Genomic DNA, 19,625 nt, shown 5'->3' with positions numbered 1-19,625 from the left:
TTAGAGAATAATTTTAGTACTTAGGTAACTGAAAATGAAGAACTTCATAAAAAGACGTAAAATATGACTTAAAATAACAAAATAAGTGGAAAATGGCTGAATTGAAGCAAAAAAGTTTTCACCTTGACAAGCAGTTTTCTTTCTACAGCATCACCAGCTAAAGCACTGGTTGCAGTGACTTTGATGGAAATGTAACCCAAGTCTTTTGCTTTGATTAGGAACACAGTATTACTACCGGAGTTGGCTTTTACCGCAACTTTTTTCCTCCGATATAATTCCACCTCTAAAAAGAATTAAACAAGGAACAAAATTAACATGGTATCATAAGTGCATCAGGTTACATAAAGTTAAGGTGTAATGAAGGACTGCTCGCAGAGAAAGAGATCTTAATTCTTGGAAGCAAAATTTTTAGCATGACAACTTTTTTCTAGTTAAGTTGAGATTTGACAAAAAAGTCTCCCTAGTGTCCTGAAGGACAAGTCGCGAGCAGTTGAGCTAATTTTTTGAGTTACATTTTTAAAACAATGCACGATTGTTGACTTCTTGAAAACAATTTTTTTGAAATATATCATGGCATGCGCCACTGTTAATCCACTAAAATCTGCCCACTTGAAAATTTGTTAATTTCCTCAAATATTCTAAAAGTGAGTTTAGGGTTTCCCTATAGTTACTTCTGAGACATTCAAGAGTATGGATAAATTGATTTCTCAGAATCCAAATTTTATCACATGCAAAAAAGGGTTAAACATTTTTTTTAAACGAAAATGGTATTTTTCGATACAAAAATTAAATGAAATAAAAAACGTAATGATTTGATGAACAATTTTTTAATGAGTAGTGTGGTGCTTACTCTGAGGTTCGTCAACTTCATTTGAGTGATCAGCAAATTCGAACTGTCCAACATTTTCCAACGTAACATCAACAGAGAGATCTTTGTTCAAGTAGTTGAAAACTACAACAGGGATTGCAAGGACTTCTCCTCGTATCACAGAGTAAGGTAAATCTAGCGAGACGAAAAATTGCTTGAAGACTGTCAACTGAAATAAAAAATACAGATGTCATAAGAACATGTCTGTAAAATGACAATCATTAAAACTATCATTGAGTTTTTTAACTGAAAAGTGCTCCTGAAAGATTTGGAAGATTTTTGAAGAAAATTTTGACAGAGCAATGGAATGACATAGAAAATTTGAGATGACTCCATGTTATATTGCTGATTTGCTGTTACCTTCGATAATAATGGAGGTGCGGAAAATTCGAAACATTGAAATTAAGAAATCGATGGAGAAATTGTAAAAATGCACAGCTCAGTCGCGGTGTTTGAAAAACTCTGCTCCTATTTTATTTCATAAATGAAGACCAACATCATGGCTTAAAATTTTCACAGAATATTTTTTGCAGAGAGAAGAAAAAAAACACCAAAGTTTTCAAAATATGACGTTAAGTAAATTTAAACGTAAAAAATTAAATATGGCACAAAGTCTGCGATGCCACAAGCTGACATGAGCATTTCCGCAATTTTACCATGGATATGTGATTGATAGACGGTTAAAAGAAGCAGGAATTTAGAGAGAAAGAGCTAAAATTTAGGAAAAATTATGAAAACCATCAATGGAAAAAAACTTAAAATCTGATAAGAAATTGAATCCTTCTTTCAGAACAAATTCACAAAATAACAGAAACTAATTTTGCATTAAGGAACACTTTCAAAGTTGAATTCAACAGAATTTTAAAATGAGAATTTCTAGCAATGTGAGTTTACCTTTTTCGGAACTGATAGTAAACCGAAACCATTCACTGGATCTACTGAGAATGCAGTGATTATCCAGGAAGTGATGGTGTCTGGAACATCTTTCTTCAGCGAGACCTTGCCGTCGAAACTAAAAATCAAAGTTGAACTGACTGAATTTACAGTATGGAAAACTATACAGAATGATTAACTGAAACGCAAAGTAGATAGAAAAAGACTGGAGGGGTTTCTTTCAGTTTTTGGAATGATTTTGCATCAGACAGATAGACAAACGTTGAGACGGTTGGTAATGGAACGCTGTGAGCTATGAAATGAGGAAATAATTAATCTTTTCATAAAATAAATTTGCCCACAAGAATGCTGCAAATGTGTTGTTGACCATCTTCTCCCCACTTAGAATTATAGGAATAAACTTTTTGCCACTACACCAACAGTTTTTTTTTTTTTCTTCTGGACAGGTTATATTACTTTTTTAGCAATGATAGATAACTTGAAATTTGCAAACTCATACTCAAAATACCTACAATAAACCTACAAGATTGAGAGTAGGTGGAGTGGAATTTCTGTGAAACCTTTGAAGTTCGTTTTGTTAAAACCCAATTTCGATACTCAAGTCTTTTCACATGTAACTCTACATGTGTGCTTGAGTTTCTGTCATTTTAGGTAGCGTTACATTCTTACTTCAACATGCATGTACTAATTTCTTACATATTTTAGGGGCTGCTGCTTTGATATGTTTGATACAAATGGATAGTCTATTAGAAAGGAACCACACGTTTATTTTGGGACATTGATATCACATCCGTTTAGTCCAAAAATTGAAAACCAAAGTAGTTTCAACTACTCTGGTTATGATTTTGGCTCTCAGAATTTAAAACCCATTAAGATAGAGTCTAACAAAAACACATAGAGTTACATTTAAAAAAAAATAGGAATTAGGAGAGGTTTTGAATTAAACTAGTCGCAAGTTTTCTCCTGTCAAGGATTGTCTAGTAGATATTTTGAACTTGAAAAAATCATTGAGCTTGGTCTATAATATTGTGTCTTTTGAAGGTATACAACTTCAAACGACTTTTTCGCTCGGTTTAAACTTAATGCCACTAGGCGCATTTCACTTAAACTTGGTCCATATCAAAGTGAGGAACCTTCGATGTTGCTTGACTCAAAAAGAAAACCCTCTGCTATAGGAGACGAAAAGAGATAAAGCATAGGGCAAAAAGTCGTTCCCAGAAACTTGAAGGGGGAAAAAATGATGTAAAAAGCACTGGCCCACTTGCTAAAAAGGAGAGGAAAATAAGTGTGAAAAGAAATGGCGAAAGAGTGCTTCGGAAACAAGTCCCAGCTTATGAACACAGAATGTGCTACGCGGAATGAAGTCGATGGTTAAGTGCAAAACCGTGTACCTCCATTTGCGACGTAGCAGACTTCCTGTCATATTTTATTTTCTTGTTTGGAAAACTAGACAACGTAATCTCTTGAAAGCCTCCTTGATTTTTCTTCTCTGTTCGAGGCATATTTTGTATAAATTTCAAGCTGTCAGGTTGGCTTGTTTCTTTTTGAAAAACTAAAATAGTAGCAGAGATTTTGAAACACCGCAAAGGAGGTACATGGTATCGCACTTTGGCCATCCAATTGCAATGCCTATTGCCAATTATTGTACTGTGCATGGAATTATGTTTAAGCTTTGCATAAGCAATAACAGCAATGCTTTGAAATTATTAGCTATAACTCCAGAGAAAATAGAATGCATAATATTGTAACAGGAATAGTATTCATTACAGTAACAGCCAAGATGGGCAAAAAAGATAATTTGTGCTTGAAGATCTTTTTTTGAGTTGAGACTATGCACACATGAGGAAACATCAAAAGATTGATGATATTTTGATGAAATTTCTGGTTTTGCTTGTTGTTAATGGCAAAAAATGGACCCATAATGCTTATCAAGTTCAGCGAACATTATAATACAATGTCTAAAAGGTAGTAGCACTGAATATATTGGTATTTGGACGTAAATTTTGGCCTTCCAGAAAATTTTTCTGAAAAACCCAACAACCCACATGAAGAATGTACCATTCCGTTTTGACTAGTCAGAGTACAAAATTTTGTTTCCTTTCGACTATGAATGAAAGATTTCACAGGAAAAAGTCAGGGAATGAACTGGTGGGATAGGTCCCTTCAAATCATGGATCCTTATTTTTACTAAAGAATTAAAAGCAAAACCAAGATTCTGTTACGTAACACACTAACACAATGCTCTTATACAATTTTTATCAGACACCTGTTCGGAAAGCAAATCTAGCTCGGAAAAGAAAGCAAGAGAGGAGAGAGCATAAAAAAAGAAGAATGATCATACCCTGCGGATATATTAGCAAAGAGCCAAGTATCGGCAATATCATGCGGTAAAAAGACGCGAGGCTTGTTCCACACAGGAAATGGAATTCGTGAAAAGGCGTACGGGCCAGCTAAAGGAGGCCTCGTGGCTTGACGATACACCACAGGAGGCCCGATATCAGGCTTTACAACAGGTATGCCAGTGGGTGGTATTGGTCTGTTGGTTACACGATTTTCCGCCTTCAGATTACGACCGGATGATAGCCGGGCTGAAGAACAGAAAAAATGTTTTTGTTGCCAGCATGAAATGTACTTATACAGATTACTTACAAAAAATCAATTCGGTGAGTGATGTCGATTTTTAATTGCACCGACTGAACCTTGGTAAAATTAAGCAAAATGCTAAAAGATGCTGCTAGGTTTTTTCAAAATAAACTGTAAACTCAAGAAACTTCATGTCAATGAATCCTGCGATGGGATTGAACTCAGAGCTATTAATTACCATCTTGATGCTTGGAGTTACCACCCAGAGTAGAAAATCCACTAATGTGATCAACCCCTTCTCTGCAAGGAGAGGTTCACTAAATATGAGGGAGGATTCTCTCATGCTAAGTTAATGCTCCTGAATTGTATCCACAACCTCAAGGGCTTTTCTTTGAGTTTGGGAGTTGATTTTGGATAAAACAAGTTGCGCCATACAGCTAATTGCAAATTTTAGAAAAGGATAGTTGGTTGCATCAAAAATTTGACTCTAAAAAGAGCTCTCATACTTAATCAAGAGGAGAATTTTCTTTCTTTCAAAGAAAAAAAATTAGTGAAAAGGACAAAAGTTGACTTGACTCTTTGAGAGATTTAAAAAGGGGTTATTTGGATGAGTGATTATCTTCATAACTTAATGTAGCGTTTTTGGCCGTTATCATTTTCATTAAATTTTGAAAACAGACTTCTATTATGACAAGATTTAAGAATTTACAAGCAAATTTGAATTCTGATTGAATAAAGGCTAGGATTTCTCAAAGAAAAAATATTACATTCAACTGCAATTTTGGTGTTATACAGAGTTAGATACCGAAATTAAATATATAATGTTATTACATGTATATTTTATTACATTATTTTCTTTCAAGAAGTCTTCATTTCATGGAATTTTTCATCAAATTCAATTGAAAAAATCTTTAAGCTTACAATAGTGGTAGCCAGGTTTCAAAATTCAATAGATATGACAGATACCTGAAAAAACGTGGCTCATTACTGCAAGTTTTTTCGAAGCCAAATCCTTCATCCAACACCAAAAATGGTATACACAGGGACACTGAGTGGCAAATGAGTGGTATTTAAATAGTATAAATATTTAGCATTTGGCAATTTTGAAAAAAATTTAATCTTACAACAGTTTGCCCTGAGTGCTTTCAAAATTTTCCTCAGAGATCATAAAGCACAGCAAAAAGTGATCGATGTCAGTGACTGAAAATATGACAGCTGAAAATTATCTAAGATACTTGGGAATAAATACTGACAAGCAAAAGGGATGAGTTAAGACGGTTGTTTGCCTAAAGCAAAATTATTGCTGCTGATAATATTATTTTCAAGCTGCCTAAAGGCCCGAGAAGCGTCTAAACCAAATTAATGCTCCTTATCCCAACACCAGCAATATGATACATTGAGGTTAAATTCAATTGCAATTTTTTTAAGGAATGATTCCCAAATTTTGCCAAACATTTAACTGATTAAGGTCCCAAAAAATTAAAGAGTGGAGATAGACTCTCTTTAATTTTTACAAAAATACTAACTGTACAATTTTTTTTTTTTTTTTTTTTTTACTTTACTTTAGATTCAAGTATTGTTAATAAGGACACTAAAAAATGTGTTACTGAGCACTGAGTTTCAAAAAATTTAATTCTAGAATAGGAGGAAAAAAAATTGCAATTAAAATGGTGAGTGACAAAAGGAGACAAATGTAGCCAAAACCAAGATGAGAAACAACTTAAATGGACGCATTTAAATGAAAGAAGTGTGTCTGCATCAGGAGTTTTGAAAAAAGATAGGGGTGGCCTTCTTTGAAAGAGATACATTGTATCGTGATAGTCTTCTTTAAGTAGATAGACTTCTTTTACATAAACGCACCCAAATAAGAAAAAAAGAATTATAATACCAACACCAGATGCATAAAAACAAGAAAGAAAGTACAGTAAAAAAAATTATGTTGAATACATATCGTCATTTTCAGCTTTTCTCAGATGAAATGTCTTTTTCTGTAAAATTTATTTACCAGAAAACATGATATCTGTGTCAATTCAAACTCAGTAGTAGGGTAAGGCAATTCAGCCTAAATATTTCCAGAGAAACAGTTTTCAAAAGGAAACTGATCAAAACTATTTTACAACTGAGTGGCGCCTCTTCGTGATTTATTTTAAAGATACCTACTTCATCCCTTCAAGAGAGAAAAATCAAAGCAGCTTTGTATCCCTTCTCTGACAAAGATAAATATTGAATATTTTGTTCCAAAACTCGTTGAGCAGCTTAAAACTTTGAAACTTTATAGAACAAAAGAGTTTCCTTCTTTTTACACTTAAAAGTTTTTTGAGGGAAAATTTATCAAACGTTTTTAAGAGTCATTGCCACAAGGTTTAAAGACAGCTCTCTAAAGACTGAGGATGATTTTTGGGTACAGCGATATAGAGAAAAAGTTTTACCCTGAGTCAAGCGATTGCCAGAGCCAAGTTTCAGGGAAATTTCTCCTCACTCTAGGCGCTTCAGCGGTAGGTACTGCTTCAATTGATGAGCTCGATGATAGAGGGGCCAGGTCAAGATCTCCTTCCATGTTTGGAGCAGGCATGGCTGCTCTAAAGTAAACTACGGTTCCAATAAAATTGAATTGCATGCGTTAGTTTACTCATACATATTAGTGAGTCAAACAGGGAAGATAGAAAACATCAATGGTAAATATAAGAATACTACAAGATAAAACAAATTAACGATGCACAAAATGCTCGTGGTTCCCTCCCATTAAGACAAGTTTGACCAGTGTTGCTGCTGAGTATCAATAAACTCTGACAAGGAAAAAAGGATTCTATGCCCTTATCTCATCCTTCCGCCAAAGAAATTTCTCGTTATGCTCATAAAAATAACATGAGCGGCGATTTTGAACAGTGAAGCATGTTGATAGAATAATGCGTACGGCGGTGGCAATTTTTCAACACTTCCAATCAGTTTCATTTTCTTTCAGGGAAACTAATCAGAATGTTCCCTAGAAATTTTGCGTGATATTTATAGAATAAGTGAAGATTGTTCACAGAAAATTTCAACAGAAACTATTGCATGGTTTCCCTTCTAAAAAAATGAAACATAATGGAAACTTATGATATTGCAATCTCAGATATACATTTTTCTACTTCAGCCATCAATGTTCTGTTTCTCCTCCTTTACGACTCCAATTTTAAGCGATTTTGTGCTATCATCTCTATAAAAATATATAAACTTATTCTATAACTCAAATATGCAGTTCTCTTAATTTTGAAAAATACAAATAAATAGTGAAATGCTTAAGTCCCAATTCAAGTAATTTTCTCAACTTTTCATGTGTTCTGGCACCGAATTGTAACTGTAAATACATGCTTCAATAAAAAAAAAATACCTCAACTAAGACTATACTCAGGGAAAAAAAAAGTGGTGAGTGAGACCATTGTAAGCAGTTGTGCATTACTCGACGGTGGTTTAGACGGTTAAACCTGTAAGAAACATATGGATGGTTAAAGTGTGCAACCGCGTATCTCCTTTTGCGCCATTGCAGACCACCTGTCATGCTTTATTTTTCCTTCAGAGAACTAGTCAACTTAATTTCTTGAAAACTTCTTTGATCTATCTTTTCTCTTAGGAAAGTATTCTAGGTATACAAATATCAAGGCGTCAAGTTGGTTTGTTTATCTGTGAAAAATAAAATAGGAGTGGAAATTTCGATATACTGCAGTGGAGATAGGTTGTTTTGCACTTTGGCCATCCACATTATTCCTGTTTCAATGAAGGGGAGGGTGATCCTAAAACTAAGAAAGCTTTTTCCAATCGGTTTGTAAAAGTCACAGTTGGTAAATATGTTTGTAATAGTTGGTAGTCTGTTTCAGTTTGTGAGATATGATTAAAATATTTTGAAGCGTGTTACTAATACATTCAGAAACAGAGCGATTAATCTGGTTAAACATGAAGTACCTTAGGCATAAAATATTTTAGGCATTGCATTTAATGAGGGTTAGGATTAAAATGTATGCTGTGAGAGTTTAACACAGAGACTGTGGGCACTTGAATAATTCAGGCGGTCTTCACCTTCCTTAAAGCTGAGGAATTGTTACTATAAGATCAACAAATACGATGCATCACAGGAAAATCGGGGAGATTACCTAAAACTCAAATTAAAAATTCTGATACTTGGAGCACTGTGCGTATCTTAAGAATGGTGCTTGATATGAATACAAAATTTTTCTGCATTAAAATATTTCTCGAAACCATGTTAAGAATACAAACGATTCTATTTTTTTAAAATTCGCAATCTATTTCAGAGCAAAATGAACCTTTTTTTCCCCCGGAACTTGCGGCCTTGGAGGAGATGTGAGCACCAGCTGTCAGTCGTGTGTTAAACGACTATATACTTGACAAATGTTAGTTTGTAACAAATGCAAATGCTGACTCAATACAGTGACTGTTACTGAAGCAAGCATAAGTAACACGATTGATAAAGTTTTGGCATTCCATTTAAAATACTGTCAGCGCAATATGTAGGACTGTACCAGTGAAAATTTTCTACTTCATTTTTGACGCCAAATGCAACTGAATAATTTTCACAACTTGCTAAATCTCGGAATAGATTCAATTTCATTTTTAAGGGACTAAAATTTGACATATTTGAGACGTGAGGATCTAAGTGCAAGGCTATATTTCACAAAACATGTTTTTTTCATTCTTTCAATGGAAACTGCCTGGTACAGTTCCTTGAAATTTTGAGGGACATTTTTCATAAGGTGATGTGCATATGTAGGAATTTTTAAACAATAATGATGGCAATTCTGTAGCATTCTAGCATGATTTGTCCTCCTTAACTGACATTAAATAAGCCACAAAGTTATAAGCATCTAACGCATGTGTTTTGATAACTATTTTGGTATGAAATGACTCTGGTCGATCTTTTACGAACAAATGAGTATTGAAAAAAGTGCAAAATCAGAAAAAGAAAATAAATACTTACTCCAAGGAGATCTCTCATGGACATATCCGTTCGTAAGGATGATAGCACCAGATTTATCAAAAACTTCTTGTGCTGTGAAGGACCCAGGCCACCAGGCTAGGGATCGTTTACGTCTCGCAATGGGTGCGATATCCAAATGATTGTTAGAGCGGTCGTACGAACGCAGCTCATTAAGGACATCATCCTTTTCAATATCGTTTCCGGATTTAAGCAAGTGCACACTTTGATCAATACCAGTTATTCCGATGTAAGAGTTGGGTTTAGCTTCAAAATCAAGCTGGACAGACGCACCTGTCGAGCAAAAAAAAAAGTTTAGAATCTTCTTCAACACAACTTTTAACCATTCCTGTGAAGACATATTTAAATAAAAGAAACTACTGACTGTATCATCACTTTTTATTTTAGAAAGCCTGAGTTTTGCTCTCCTAAATACAGAAATGTCATTATTTCTTCATCTCTAAATTCCCTGAGATTTCCCTGACTATTTTTGCTTTTCCCTGACTCCAAAATTTTCTGATTCCCTGACTTCCTCTGTCCTTGGAACAAAATTACCACTTCCCCCCCCCCCCCCTTTTTCAAATACACTGACTTTTGCTAAACTATGCATATTGTTTCCTGGTTTGGAAATGAAATTAAGGAAAATGTATCATTATTGTTTGAAGTTAATATTGTTACTCTGTACCTGCTGTTTTCTATTTACAATCTTAAAATTTTCTATCTGTGATTTTCTTGCATGTATAGCTCAAGCTCATACAAGACGCGCTGCAGGTTGTGGATGTTGTAATTTTTAAAATAGAATAAAATAAAACCTGGTTCTGTGTTCTCGGGCGAGATGGAAGCGTCGACGAAATTCTGGAATACACCGTCCAACTCGATATCCAAAACATCAGCTACAACCTCTCCATCTTCTCTCACATAGTGGACAATAATATGTGCGGATGGTGCCATTGCGTATGTAGCTAGGAAACGAATAGTGGCCTCTTTCCGTTCAGGAATGGTGATAGTGTTAGTCGTTATGATATCACCTCGCCCCAAGACTTGATAGCTCAGGTATTTCAGAGGCTCTGTTGCGTTGACCATGATTTCGATGTCTTGGTTGATGGCAGGGCTTTCATTTAACAAAGAGGCTTGAATGAATGTGTTGCTTGGTGAGATTGATGCACTTACAGTTGAGAACCTTCGGAAAAAAGGGAATGATGAAAGTCAAAGCAATCATATTAGGGAGAGAAAATTAGAAGAAGAGATTTTGGTTGAATATGTACTCAAACCTGCGCATAAGCTTTGTCCTTTGAATACTACTTGACTGCAACTACAACATTACTTAACTTTTCAGGCATTGTTTTTTACAAAAGAGCAAAATTTAACGAAAAATCTGAAGGACTAATATTTGTCCATCTTCCGTCAATGAGAGAAAATAGTTCACCAGTTTGTTTTGTTTTTTGTAGAAGTGATCATACACAGTGGCGTGGCGTGCTTTACGATATATCGATTGTTATGCCATTTAAACCTATGGAAAAGGATCGATAGACAGGGTGTTCGCAGCAAACGCCTTAATAATCGATTCTTTACCATAGGTTTAAATGGCATAACAATCGATAAATCGCAATTCAAGCCACGCTACTGATCATACATAGGGAAAGGGACCTTGGTGCTAAAATATTGAACTTGAGTGCTGAGATTGAATAGAGAGACATTTTACCTCCTAAAATTTTGATTGAAAATTGTTATAAAATGTGAAGTTTAATGCGAGTCATCAAGGATTGAAAATTGCAAATTAAAGAAGGGGGTGTTGAAAAAAATACTTTCAAGTATCTATCTCTCACGTTTCAGGCTTAAAATTGTTGGGTTAAACTGTGACTTGTTGCCCGTATTTTCATCCAATTTTTTTATTTAATCCAATTAGAACTACAGTGCTCTTCTGAGAAATATACCTCTAGATGGTGAGGTCCTATATTTTGTGTACAGCTACAAATAAATCAATAAAAAAATCTGAGCATTTCATACAACACTTAAGGATAGTTTCTTAATGTTTTATCTTGATTGAGTATTTTTGATGAACTGCGGCCGATGATAAACGTTATAAATCAACAGTTTTACTAACTTCACCTTGTTCTTTCTGATTCTTCTTCCTTTGTGCTTTTATGCTACAATGATTGTTTTGGCCATTGCAGCATAAAAGTACAATGGAAGAAAAAATCGGGGACTACAAGGTAAAGAAAAATTAAAAAAGTCACAACAATGATCCCTGATCAAACCAAATTCCACCATAGTCTTATAACAGTTATATGTTTGATGCATTCAATTTGAATGAAGTATAGGATCCTCTTCATTATTTAATCACGGAAAACTAATTTTAAAACTGGATGAGTTTTTTTGATTGAAACATTACAGCAAAATCCGTTGAAAAAAAGGTAAAAGACGAAATAAAAATACGAACCACTCTTTCAGGTCCAAGTAATCAGCTTCAATGCCGAGGGAAGAAACATTTTGAGCAGGTGGATAGAACGTTAACTCAACAACCCCATTGCGATCAAGCTTGTGTTTGGACTCCGTATATTCGTCAGTGTTGTAGGAGAACCCGTGACGCACTTTCACCATGTTGTTATCATCGTTGACTGGTGACCCATCATGGTGTGCAACTTTGATGAAAGCACTATATTTAAGACCAGGTTTAAAGTACTCTGATGTTCGTACCAACTCCATCTTGTACTTGTGTTTGTGCATGAGTGTTTGAGCTGAGTTGTTTTGCCGCCTTCCAGTGAGAGCCTCTTCAACAGCAACATCAAATTGGACCGAACGCTCATAATCGTCAGTTAACCTACGGCAAAATAAGGTGATTTAAATGGTTTGAGATTATTAAATACACTTAAAATTTCAAGATAAATTAAGAACCTGAGACTCATTCCCTGGTTTATGAAGTAAGACTTGAAGCTGCAAACTTTTTTTTGAAGTGTTGCTTCAGAGGAAGCCAGACTCAGAAAATTTCAGATTTTTGTTCGACGGCAGAAAAATTAATTTGTGGGTTAGTCAATAGTCATAGCTTGTCTGTTAAAAAATAGAAAAAATGAAACAAATAATGAAATAGGTAAAGGAATGTAAGAGAAGGAATGCAGACTGAAAAATTTAAGGATCCTAATGGTCCACAAATAATTCTACACTTCTTTTTTTGTTATTCAGATTATGGTATATTCAGAAACTCTGTACACTTGAAGTATTCAAGTGTAAATCATAGTATCAAATACACTTGAAAACGTCTTATGTCTACAATAAAAGAAAATATATTAATAAGTAGTTGAAAAGGCACCTTAATTCTTTGACGATATCAAACTCAACAACAGCTTTGCCATCAATTGGGACAACCTTCCTGACTGGATTGCTGAAGATAGGTTGGATGACACCAGAGTAGATTGTAGGATAAGCAGTGATTGTAGCCTCGCCTTTGACTGGTTTCCCATACGTGTACCTGTTCGTCAAGATAATGTCGTTATCAGTTCAAGTTCTCTAATAGTCATTCAAACAGTTTTACAACAAACAAATAGCTACCATTTTCTCCTTCGAAATAATTGAACCTACAAACATTTGACTTACACTGTTGAATATTTGAGTCTTTCAGCTTTTGCGAGGTAAGTTGCTTTCTTGTTTTTTACATCTTGATTAATCAATCACGTACTTACATAGGTTTTAATACTGAATCAAACCAATTTTTCAGAGCAGTCTGAATAATTTTGAATAATAGGTGAGGAGAGACAGCAACTACAGATGATTTTTCCCCAGTGAAAATCCTTCTAGCAATAAGTTCCATTAATTTTTTAACGAGGAATATTTTAAAACTTTGGTAAAACAGCAACAGAACCTCTGTGATGCAAAATTACTCAATACCACACTGAACAAGATGACATTCAAACCAACTGATTTTGTATTTCAACAATACCTAGGGCTGTTTTTTTCCAATTTAAAAATCATCTTGAGTAAAAAAAGTTCATAAAACTAATGGCCACAGTTGACAATTTGGTTTGGATGGAATTCAATAATATCGATGGCCAAAGTGTGGAACCACATACCTCCATTATGGAGTTTCAAAATTTCTGATTCTATTTTACTTATATACTAAAAGAAACAAACCAACTTTGCAGGGGTGCAGAAAGTTCTTAACTTTCCCCAATTTGCAATTTGACTTCCCCGAAATTTGATGTTTTGCTATAATTACGCCACTACATAAAACATCGCCTCCACAGTTTCTTTCCTCAAGAGTGGCAAGCTTAAAAGACTTCCAGGACATAAAACAGCGTCCTTCAATGATTCCTTCCCCGAAAGCAGTGTGCTTAAAAGTTTCCTTCCCCAAAAGCAGCGTACTTAAAAGTTTCCTTCCCCAAAAGCAGCAAAAAAAACCTTCCCCAATTTTCACAGCCTTCCCCATTCTCACGCAATCATGATCTTGTCATCGAGAACATTCTGCACCCCTGAAACTTTATAGCTTAAAATTTATACAAACTTGTCTGTTTCTGTCAACAAACTGTTAAAACAAAGAAGAAAAATTGAGAAAATTTTCAAGAAATTACATTGACTGGGGTCTCAAAAAAATAAAGAATAACAGGAAGTATGTGACAAAGGAAAAGGAGGCATGTGGTTTCACATTTTGCCCTTCGATATGTTTTTGCTAACTTTTTTTATGAATCGGGAGGAGTTAATTGAGAAAAGAAACTCTGGTTTCATTGAACAGTTACCACTAGTGAGTCTCTTTAGTGGTATATTAATTGGCATACATAGCTGCTTATCAAATGGTGTAAAGTTCCTTACTTTGCATGGATCTTGGCGACAATGCGCGGGTCTTTGAAGGTGGCATGTTTGGGCACATCAATGTTGACCTCAAACTTTGGCAGGACATACTCAGCGACTTGAAAACTTTTGTGGAAAACTTGGTCGAGAACATTCACAGTTATGTTCCAATCACCGAGAACAGGCGAACTGGAGAGAGGGAGCTCGCTTGAGAAAACGCCTTTTGTTGTGAGCACCCGATTCCATTGTTTCACCCGATTGCCTTTGCCGTCCTGAAAGGATATAAAAGGAATTAGACCTCTAAAAATCTCAAGTTTAAAATGTAAAACCAAAACAATCTCTGGTAAAAATGACAACTATGCAACTGTTCCAGGTGCGTAGTTGCATGGTCACCTCCTGTATTGTCTCGCTATTGGATAAAATTATTACCTACTGCTAAAACTTGGGTCTGGTCTCCTAGAGACAAGCGTCACTTCCTTAATTATGGATTTTTGATATGGAGCAGCTTCTGATGAAACCATGGCTTCAGCCACAAACATGCAGAAAATTATAAGCAATTGATTCCTATATCTGCTGGTGATGGTTGATGTGATTCGAAATGAGACAAAATCTGTTCTCGACGTGAAAACATGTTACTTACTCAGGTGCATCGAACATTGAGGGTAAAATGGAATTACTTCATTGTGATAAAATTGTAAGAAATCTGAGGAGAGTAACACCATAAGAGGTGACAATAGGTGGACAATAATTCGACAACAGCCGATACCTAACAATGAAAAAACAATACGAAATTAACTGACTAGGAGGGTGTAATTAAGGCTCCACTATCTTTTTCACCTTTGGTTAAGATATAAAAATAAAATAGGTGGATCCTCTGCTTCACTCAAAAAGTCAGTAAATTAATTTGGCAAAAACTCCACCTTGATTAAGCTAGATTATGAACATATCGACGGCGTAAGTCCACAATCACATATATCGTTTGCGATATCTGAAAATCTCCGTCTCTAGGTTAATTTTTAAAAGAGAACAAATTGACATCATTCCTAGAAGTTTTTGCATAATTTTCTTCGCGCAGAGAAGAAAAATCACGGCAGTTTTAATGAATTGCCGTCCAGTAGTTTCCCGTTTAAAAAATACTTAAAGTATGACAGGAAGTCTGCGACGCCGCAAACCGAGTTACCTATGTGATTGCCAACTTACACCGTTGATAAGCAGTCATTAATCATCGTTTCAAGGGACCTGCTCTAAACAGTTAGAAAAGGGCTTGCAAAGAAATATCTCCACATCCACCGTGGTGCTGACAAGTCTTTGATGGAATTTCTCATAGATATGTGCTGCACTTTTACAAGCATTCGAGCAAAGTTGAAAAGGGTGTACCTACAGGCCAGAGGCAAGAATTCCTATTCTCGGAGAGAGAACTAACATGGTGGATATAAAGTATTTTGGTAGGTATCACTACTTATTGTGAGAGATGTTACTCGCTTACATAGGGAAGGACGAATATCGAATTTGATTATTCGAAACTTTTCGAATGCGATTATTTGAGAATTTGAATCTTTCGATTGCAAATACTTTGGAAGCAGATATTCGAATATTTTCGATAATTGCCTCGATTTCTGATTTTTTACGAACCATGAGAGATAAATGACACTTTTAAATAAGGTGGTATGTCATTCCCGTGTGGAGTTGTGGACTAGTTTTAATTAATAACGAGATTGACGATAGGGATGGACGGTTTTAGGATTCGAAAGCAATTATTCGAATATTCGAATTTGCGACTTCGAATACTTCAGATGCGAATATTCGAATGTGATGCGATTATCTCGGTGCCGATAATATTCGACCATCCCTGGAGAGAGTTCATCGAAGAAGTAAGTACTAAAACTTTTAGACTTTTCCAATCCACTCACCATCACACAGAGAGAAATTAATGCTGGATTAATTTGCATACTTTCATCTGATGAACAGCTCAAAATTCAAAAAGTAAGCTTACAAAGGGCAAAATTGGCAAAAGCATGCAAAACGCATATTCTAACATAAAGGACTCTAATTCTAACCACGCTGTTTTGTTTATCAAAATAAAGCGAATGTAAACAAGTCTAAACTTCCACTCCCATTGGTTCCCGCCAATTCCTTGCCGCGCTCGGCGAAATATACAAATTGACGCGCCAACTTTCAAATAAGCGGGGAGTCCACTGGTTGTGCGCTTAGTACAGGGTGGCCCAGACCTACCGTACCAGGCCTTTTTTTTCCGTTAATTTGGGTCGCACGAAGGACAGGATTGCGGGGATGGATAGAGAATCGACGCCAAGAATCCGAATTTCATGTCCCTAACCCCCCCTGCTCCTCTGGGTAAAAAAGGGGATCCGTACGCAAAATCAGGGTTTATGTCAAAAGTTTGGAATTATTTCAGCGGAATCAGTCGTACGAAATTTTAACTTAAAATCGACACCATAAATCCAAAATATCGTCCACCCGTGTCCCAAAATACCGTCCCCAAAAGGCGGGACAGAGCCCACCTTTCCAAAAAAAAAAATTCAATTCGTCAAATGACTGAGACTCGGAAAAAATGGGTATTCATGGGTAAGCGACCCCAAGGAATCCGAATTTGAGGTCCCGTTGTCCTCAGAGACTTTTCTGATGGGCACAGGGAACCTCTGAACTTTTAAATTTAACCGTTGGAAGTTACCCCCTTTGCCCATCAAAAAGTTCTCTGAGGACAACGGGACACACGCAAATTCGGATTCCTTGGGTCGAACCCATGAATTACCCATTTTTTCCGAGTCTCCACGTCATTTAACGAACTTGAATTGTTTTGAAAGGGGGCCTCATCCCCCGCCTTCAGGTCGTATTTTGACACGGGTGGACCGATTTTGGATTTCTTGTGCGATTTAAGTTAAATGTTTCGGACGTCCTGATTCCGATGAAATAATTTCAAAATTTTGACATAAACCCTGACTTTAATCGGACCCCCCTCTTAGCCCCCAAGGCCCAAGGGGCTCGGACCATGAAATTCGAGTTCCTTGGGTCCGATTCCCTATCCATCCCCGCGTCCTTGACTTCTGCACCCAAATTAACCGAAAAAAGGCCTGTACGTAGTCTGGGCCACCCGTATATTTTATACGTATAAAACTACTTAGATTTTGGGGGGGCAATAGTCATCCTTTAGTTGGATTACAAACGAATCGAAACTCTAGATGCTTTGAGGTGGCGCATGACCCATAAAATAATAAATAGGACTTACTCATATGTGTTAAAAATAACTTGAATATACATTACACAGGGTGTTTCAGACCGCCCGCACCAGGCTTCTTATACTTGGTTCTTTTAGGTCCTGCGAAGTTAGGGACCGCGGGGCTAAAGAGGGGATTGCCCCCTAGGAATTCAAAATTCCATGGTCCCGAAGCCCCCAGGCCCTTCTTGTATGGAAAACCGGGGGGGGGGGGGGGGGGGGGCTCAATTTTTCGACCTAAGGAGGGCCATTTTGGATTTTTGGGCGTCAATATACCGTGAACTTTTCCGTACTTTTCAAGTCTGATGCAATTACATTGCAATTCGGTTGGGACTTGGGAACCCTGCTTTTTGGGATCTTGCCCCCCCCCCCCCCTTACCATTCAAGGGGGGCTGGGAGAATTTCGGGACTATGAAATTCGGATTCCTTGGGGATCAGTTCGCTTTTCAACCTCGCAGTCCCTGTCTTAATACGAATTAGGACAACCGAGAAAATTTCCTGGTGCGGGTGGTATGCAACAACCTGTATAAGTTTTGGTCGATAAATCGTCGCCAAAATCTAATAAAAAGAGATGATTTTCTCAAAAATATTGGGAAGGGGGGGGGGGTGTAAATTCGACTTAGGTACTTTTCGAAAAAAAATTCATATGGAGAAAATCTTACTTTGACGTAGTAACATGCTTTTGCAGTCCGGGACATCATTTACATAAAATGTAAATACGATTTTACATAGCCTGCGGATACTTAAGAAAAAAGAAATAGAATTTTTGAATAAGGCTTGTGAGATAATATATCGTCACCGCTCTGACACAGGAACTTAAATACTTATTGGGATGAGCCCCATCGTTCGTAGGCCCCCATGCTCTCGACGGCTCACGTTGAAATGGATATTGGAGATACGCCGTTGCGGTGGAGGAACGAACCCCGCAAGTCTCGCTACTGTTTTCCCTCCATTCAACTACATCATAAATAATCGATTTTCAGCGAGGCAACTTATCACACTGCGAACCGACGGATTTCGATCATTTAACGCAGACTTAAATTAGCGTGGCCAAGTGTTGCCAAATTCGAAGAATCGCGGTGAAGGAAAGCGACGATACAAATATTGTCGGTTTTCACACGAAAAAATCGTAACTACATTTCAATGTTGCCGAATTTCCCCTCGAAAATTTCATTATCACTGGGAGAATTTTGGGAATACGTAACTGGAAATTCCACTGATTTTTCTTTTGATCTCATGCAAAAATCAGACAATTTTTTTTTACGAATATTGCACTGTTACATCCTAGGAAAACATTGAATAGTTTGCGTCAATTTTTCAACCTTGGAATATAGTTACGTTCTTCCGTCCGGGAAAAGACGATGTGTTGTCGCCTTCCAGCCAAAGTATCACAAGCTCCATGCGACGTTTAAAAAGAGGGTTATTCATATAGGCGAAAAATGTACCCAGCCCGGAATGTACGAAACTTTGTGAGCTGATAGTACTAGTTGAGAGAGGCTTATCCCTAGCTCCGTTTTTGCAGGAACCCCAGGGAAACAGCGTTGCCATTTTTTAAAGTCGTAACCTTCAAACACCCATAACTTTCGCAGAAATGCAGTTACAGAGCTCGTATTTATACCAAAAGATGCAAAAAATTACGTTCTATCGACCAATGCCAAAGAAATTTTAATTTGACTCCATTGTTGCCACGTTTTGGCCATTTTTTTAATTTTCGTAATTATTTAAAATCACGTTACCGCCTAAAAAAGTGTTTGCGGTTGGTGGGGATTGAATAAAAACCTGTCGGAATTATTGTTCGTTCGATTCCGCATCCATCGATATATTATACTTTTCTGAGAGACTTAGGGAACACGAGTTATAGCGATTTGAAAATTCGGCAACACGCCCTATACCCCGATATTGACGCTCGTTTAGGTACGTTTCGCAACTCCGTGTTAAAGCAAAACGCCTAGAACAAACAAAATTCGAAAAGTCAGTTCATGTTTTGCGCTTTTTTGAAACTTTCACATGATTTTTAGGAATTCAAGGAGCGGCGGTGTTGCCGGTTTTCAATGAAAACCACCGCTGCCATGACAATTTAAAGTAGTACTCATTTAATCTTATCCAGCTACATTTGCTAACCTAAACTGACCATTTGCGACATGGTGTTGACAACATTGCCTAATTTCCGTCGGAATTCGCGTAGAGGAGGGGTTGCCAGTTTTCATGGAAACCGCCACCGCAATCACAAAAAAAATGTATTACTTATTTAATCACGTTCAGCCATATTCTGTAGTTGGAATTGTTAATTTATCGAATCGATG

At 36.6% G+C, this 19,625-nt stretch overlaps 1 protein-coding gene across 2 annotated transcripts in view; it reads right to left on the bottom strand.

The window, feature by feature from the left end:
- The window catches only part of LOC109030895 (CD109 antigen), a 121,023-nt gene that overhangs the window by 11,048 nt on the left and 90,350 nt on the right, over window positions 1-19,625 (bottom strand). Inside the window, exons 5-13 of one of the 2 annotated variants that reach the window (XM_019042097.2) lie at window positions 14,112-14,362; window positions 12,619-12,777; window positions 11,752-12,132; window positions 10,124-10,491; window positions 9,315-9,605; window positions 4,104-4,350; window positions 1,763-1,880; window positions 851-1,037; window positions 123-283 (exon numbers count right to left, since the gene is read on the bottom strand). In XM_019042097.2, coding sequence (XP_018897642.2) covers window positions 123-283; window positions 851-1,037; window positions 1,763-1,880; window positions 4,104-4,350; window positions 9,315-9,605; window positions 10,124-10,491; window positions 11,752-12,132; window positions 12,619-12,777; window positions 14,112-14,362 — 2,163 coding nt within the window. Of the gene's footprint in view, window positions 1-122; window positions 284-850; window positions 1,038-1,762; window positions 1,881-4,103; window positions 4,351-6,774; window positions 6,935-9,314; window positions 9,606-10,123; window positions 10,492-11,751; window positions 12,133-12,618; window positions 12,778-14,111; window positions 14,363-19,625 lie in introns of both variants that reach the window. The other variant, XM_019042099.2, reaches the window with a different exon arrangement.

Source organism: Bemisia tabaci, chromosome 5, assembly GCF_918797505.1.
Source record: "Bemisia tabaci chromosome 5, PGI_BMITA_v3".
Taxonomy (NCBI): domain Eukaryota; kingdom Metazoa; phylum Arthropoda; class Insecta; order Hemiptera; family Aleyrodidae; genus Bemisia; species Bemisia tabaci.
The sequence above is the reverse complement of the archived record's forward strand: the minus strand, read 5'-3'. Positions and strand labels throughout refer to the sequence as shown.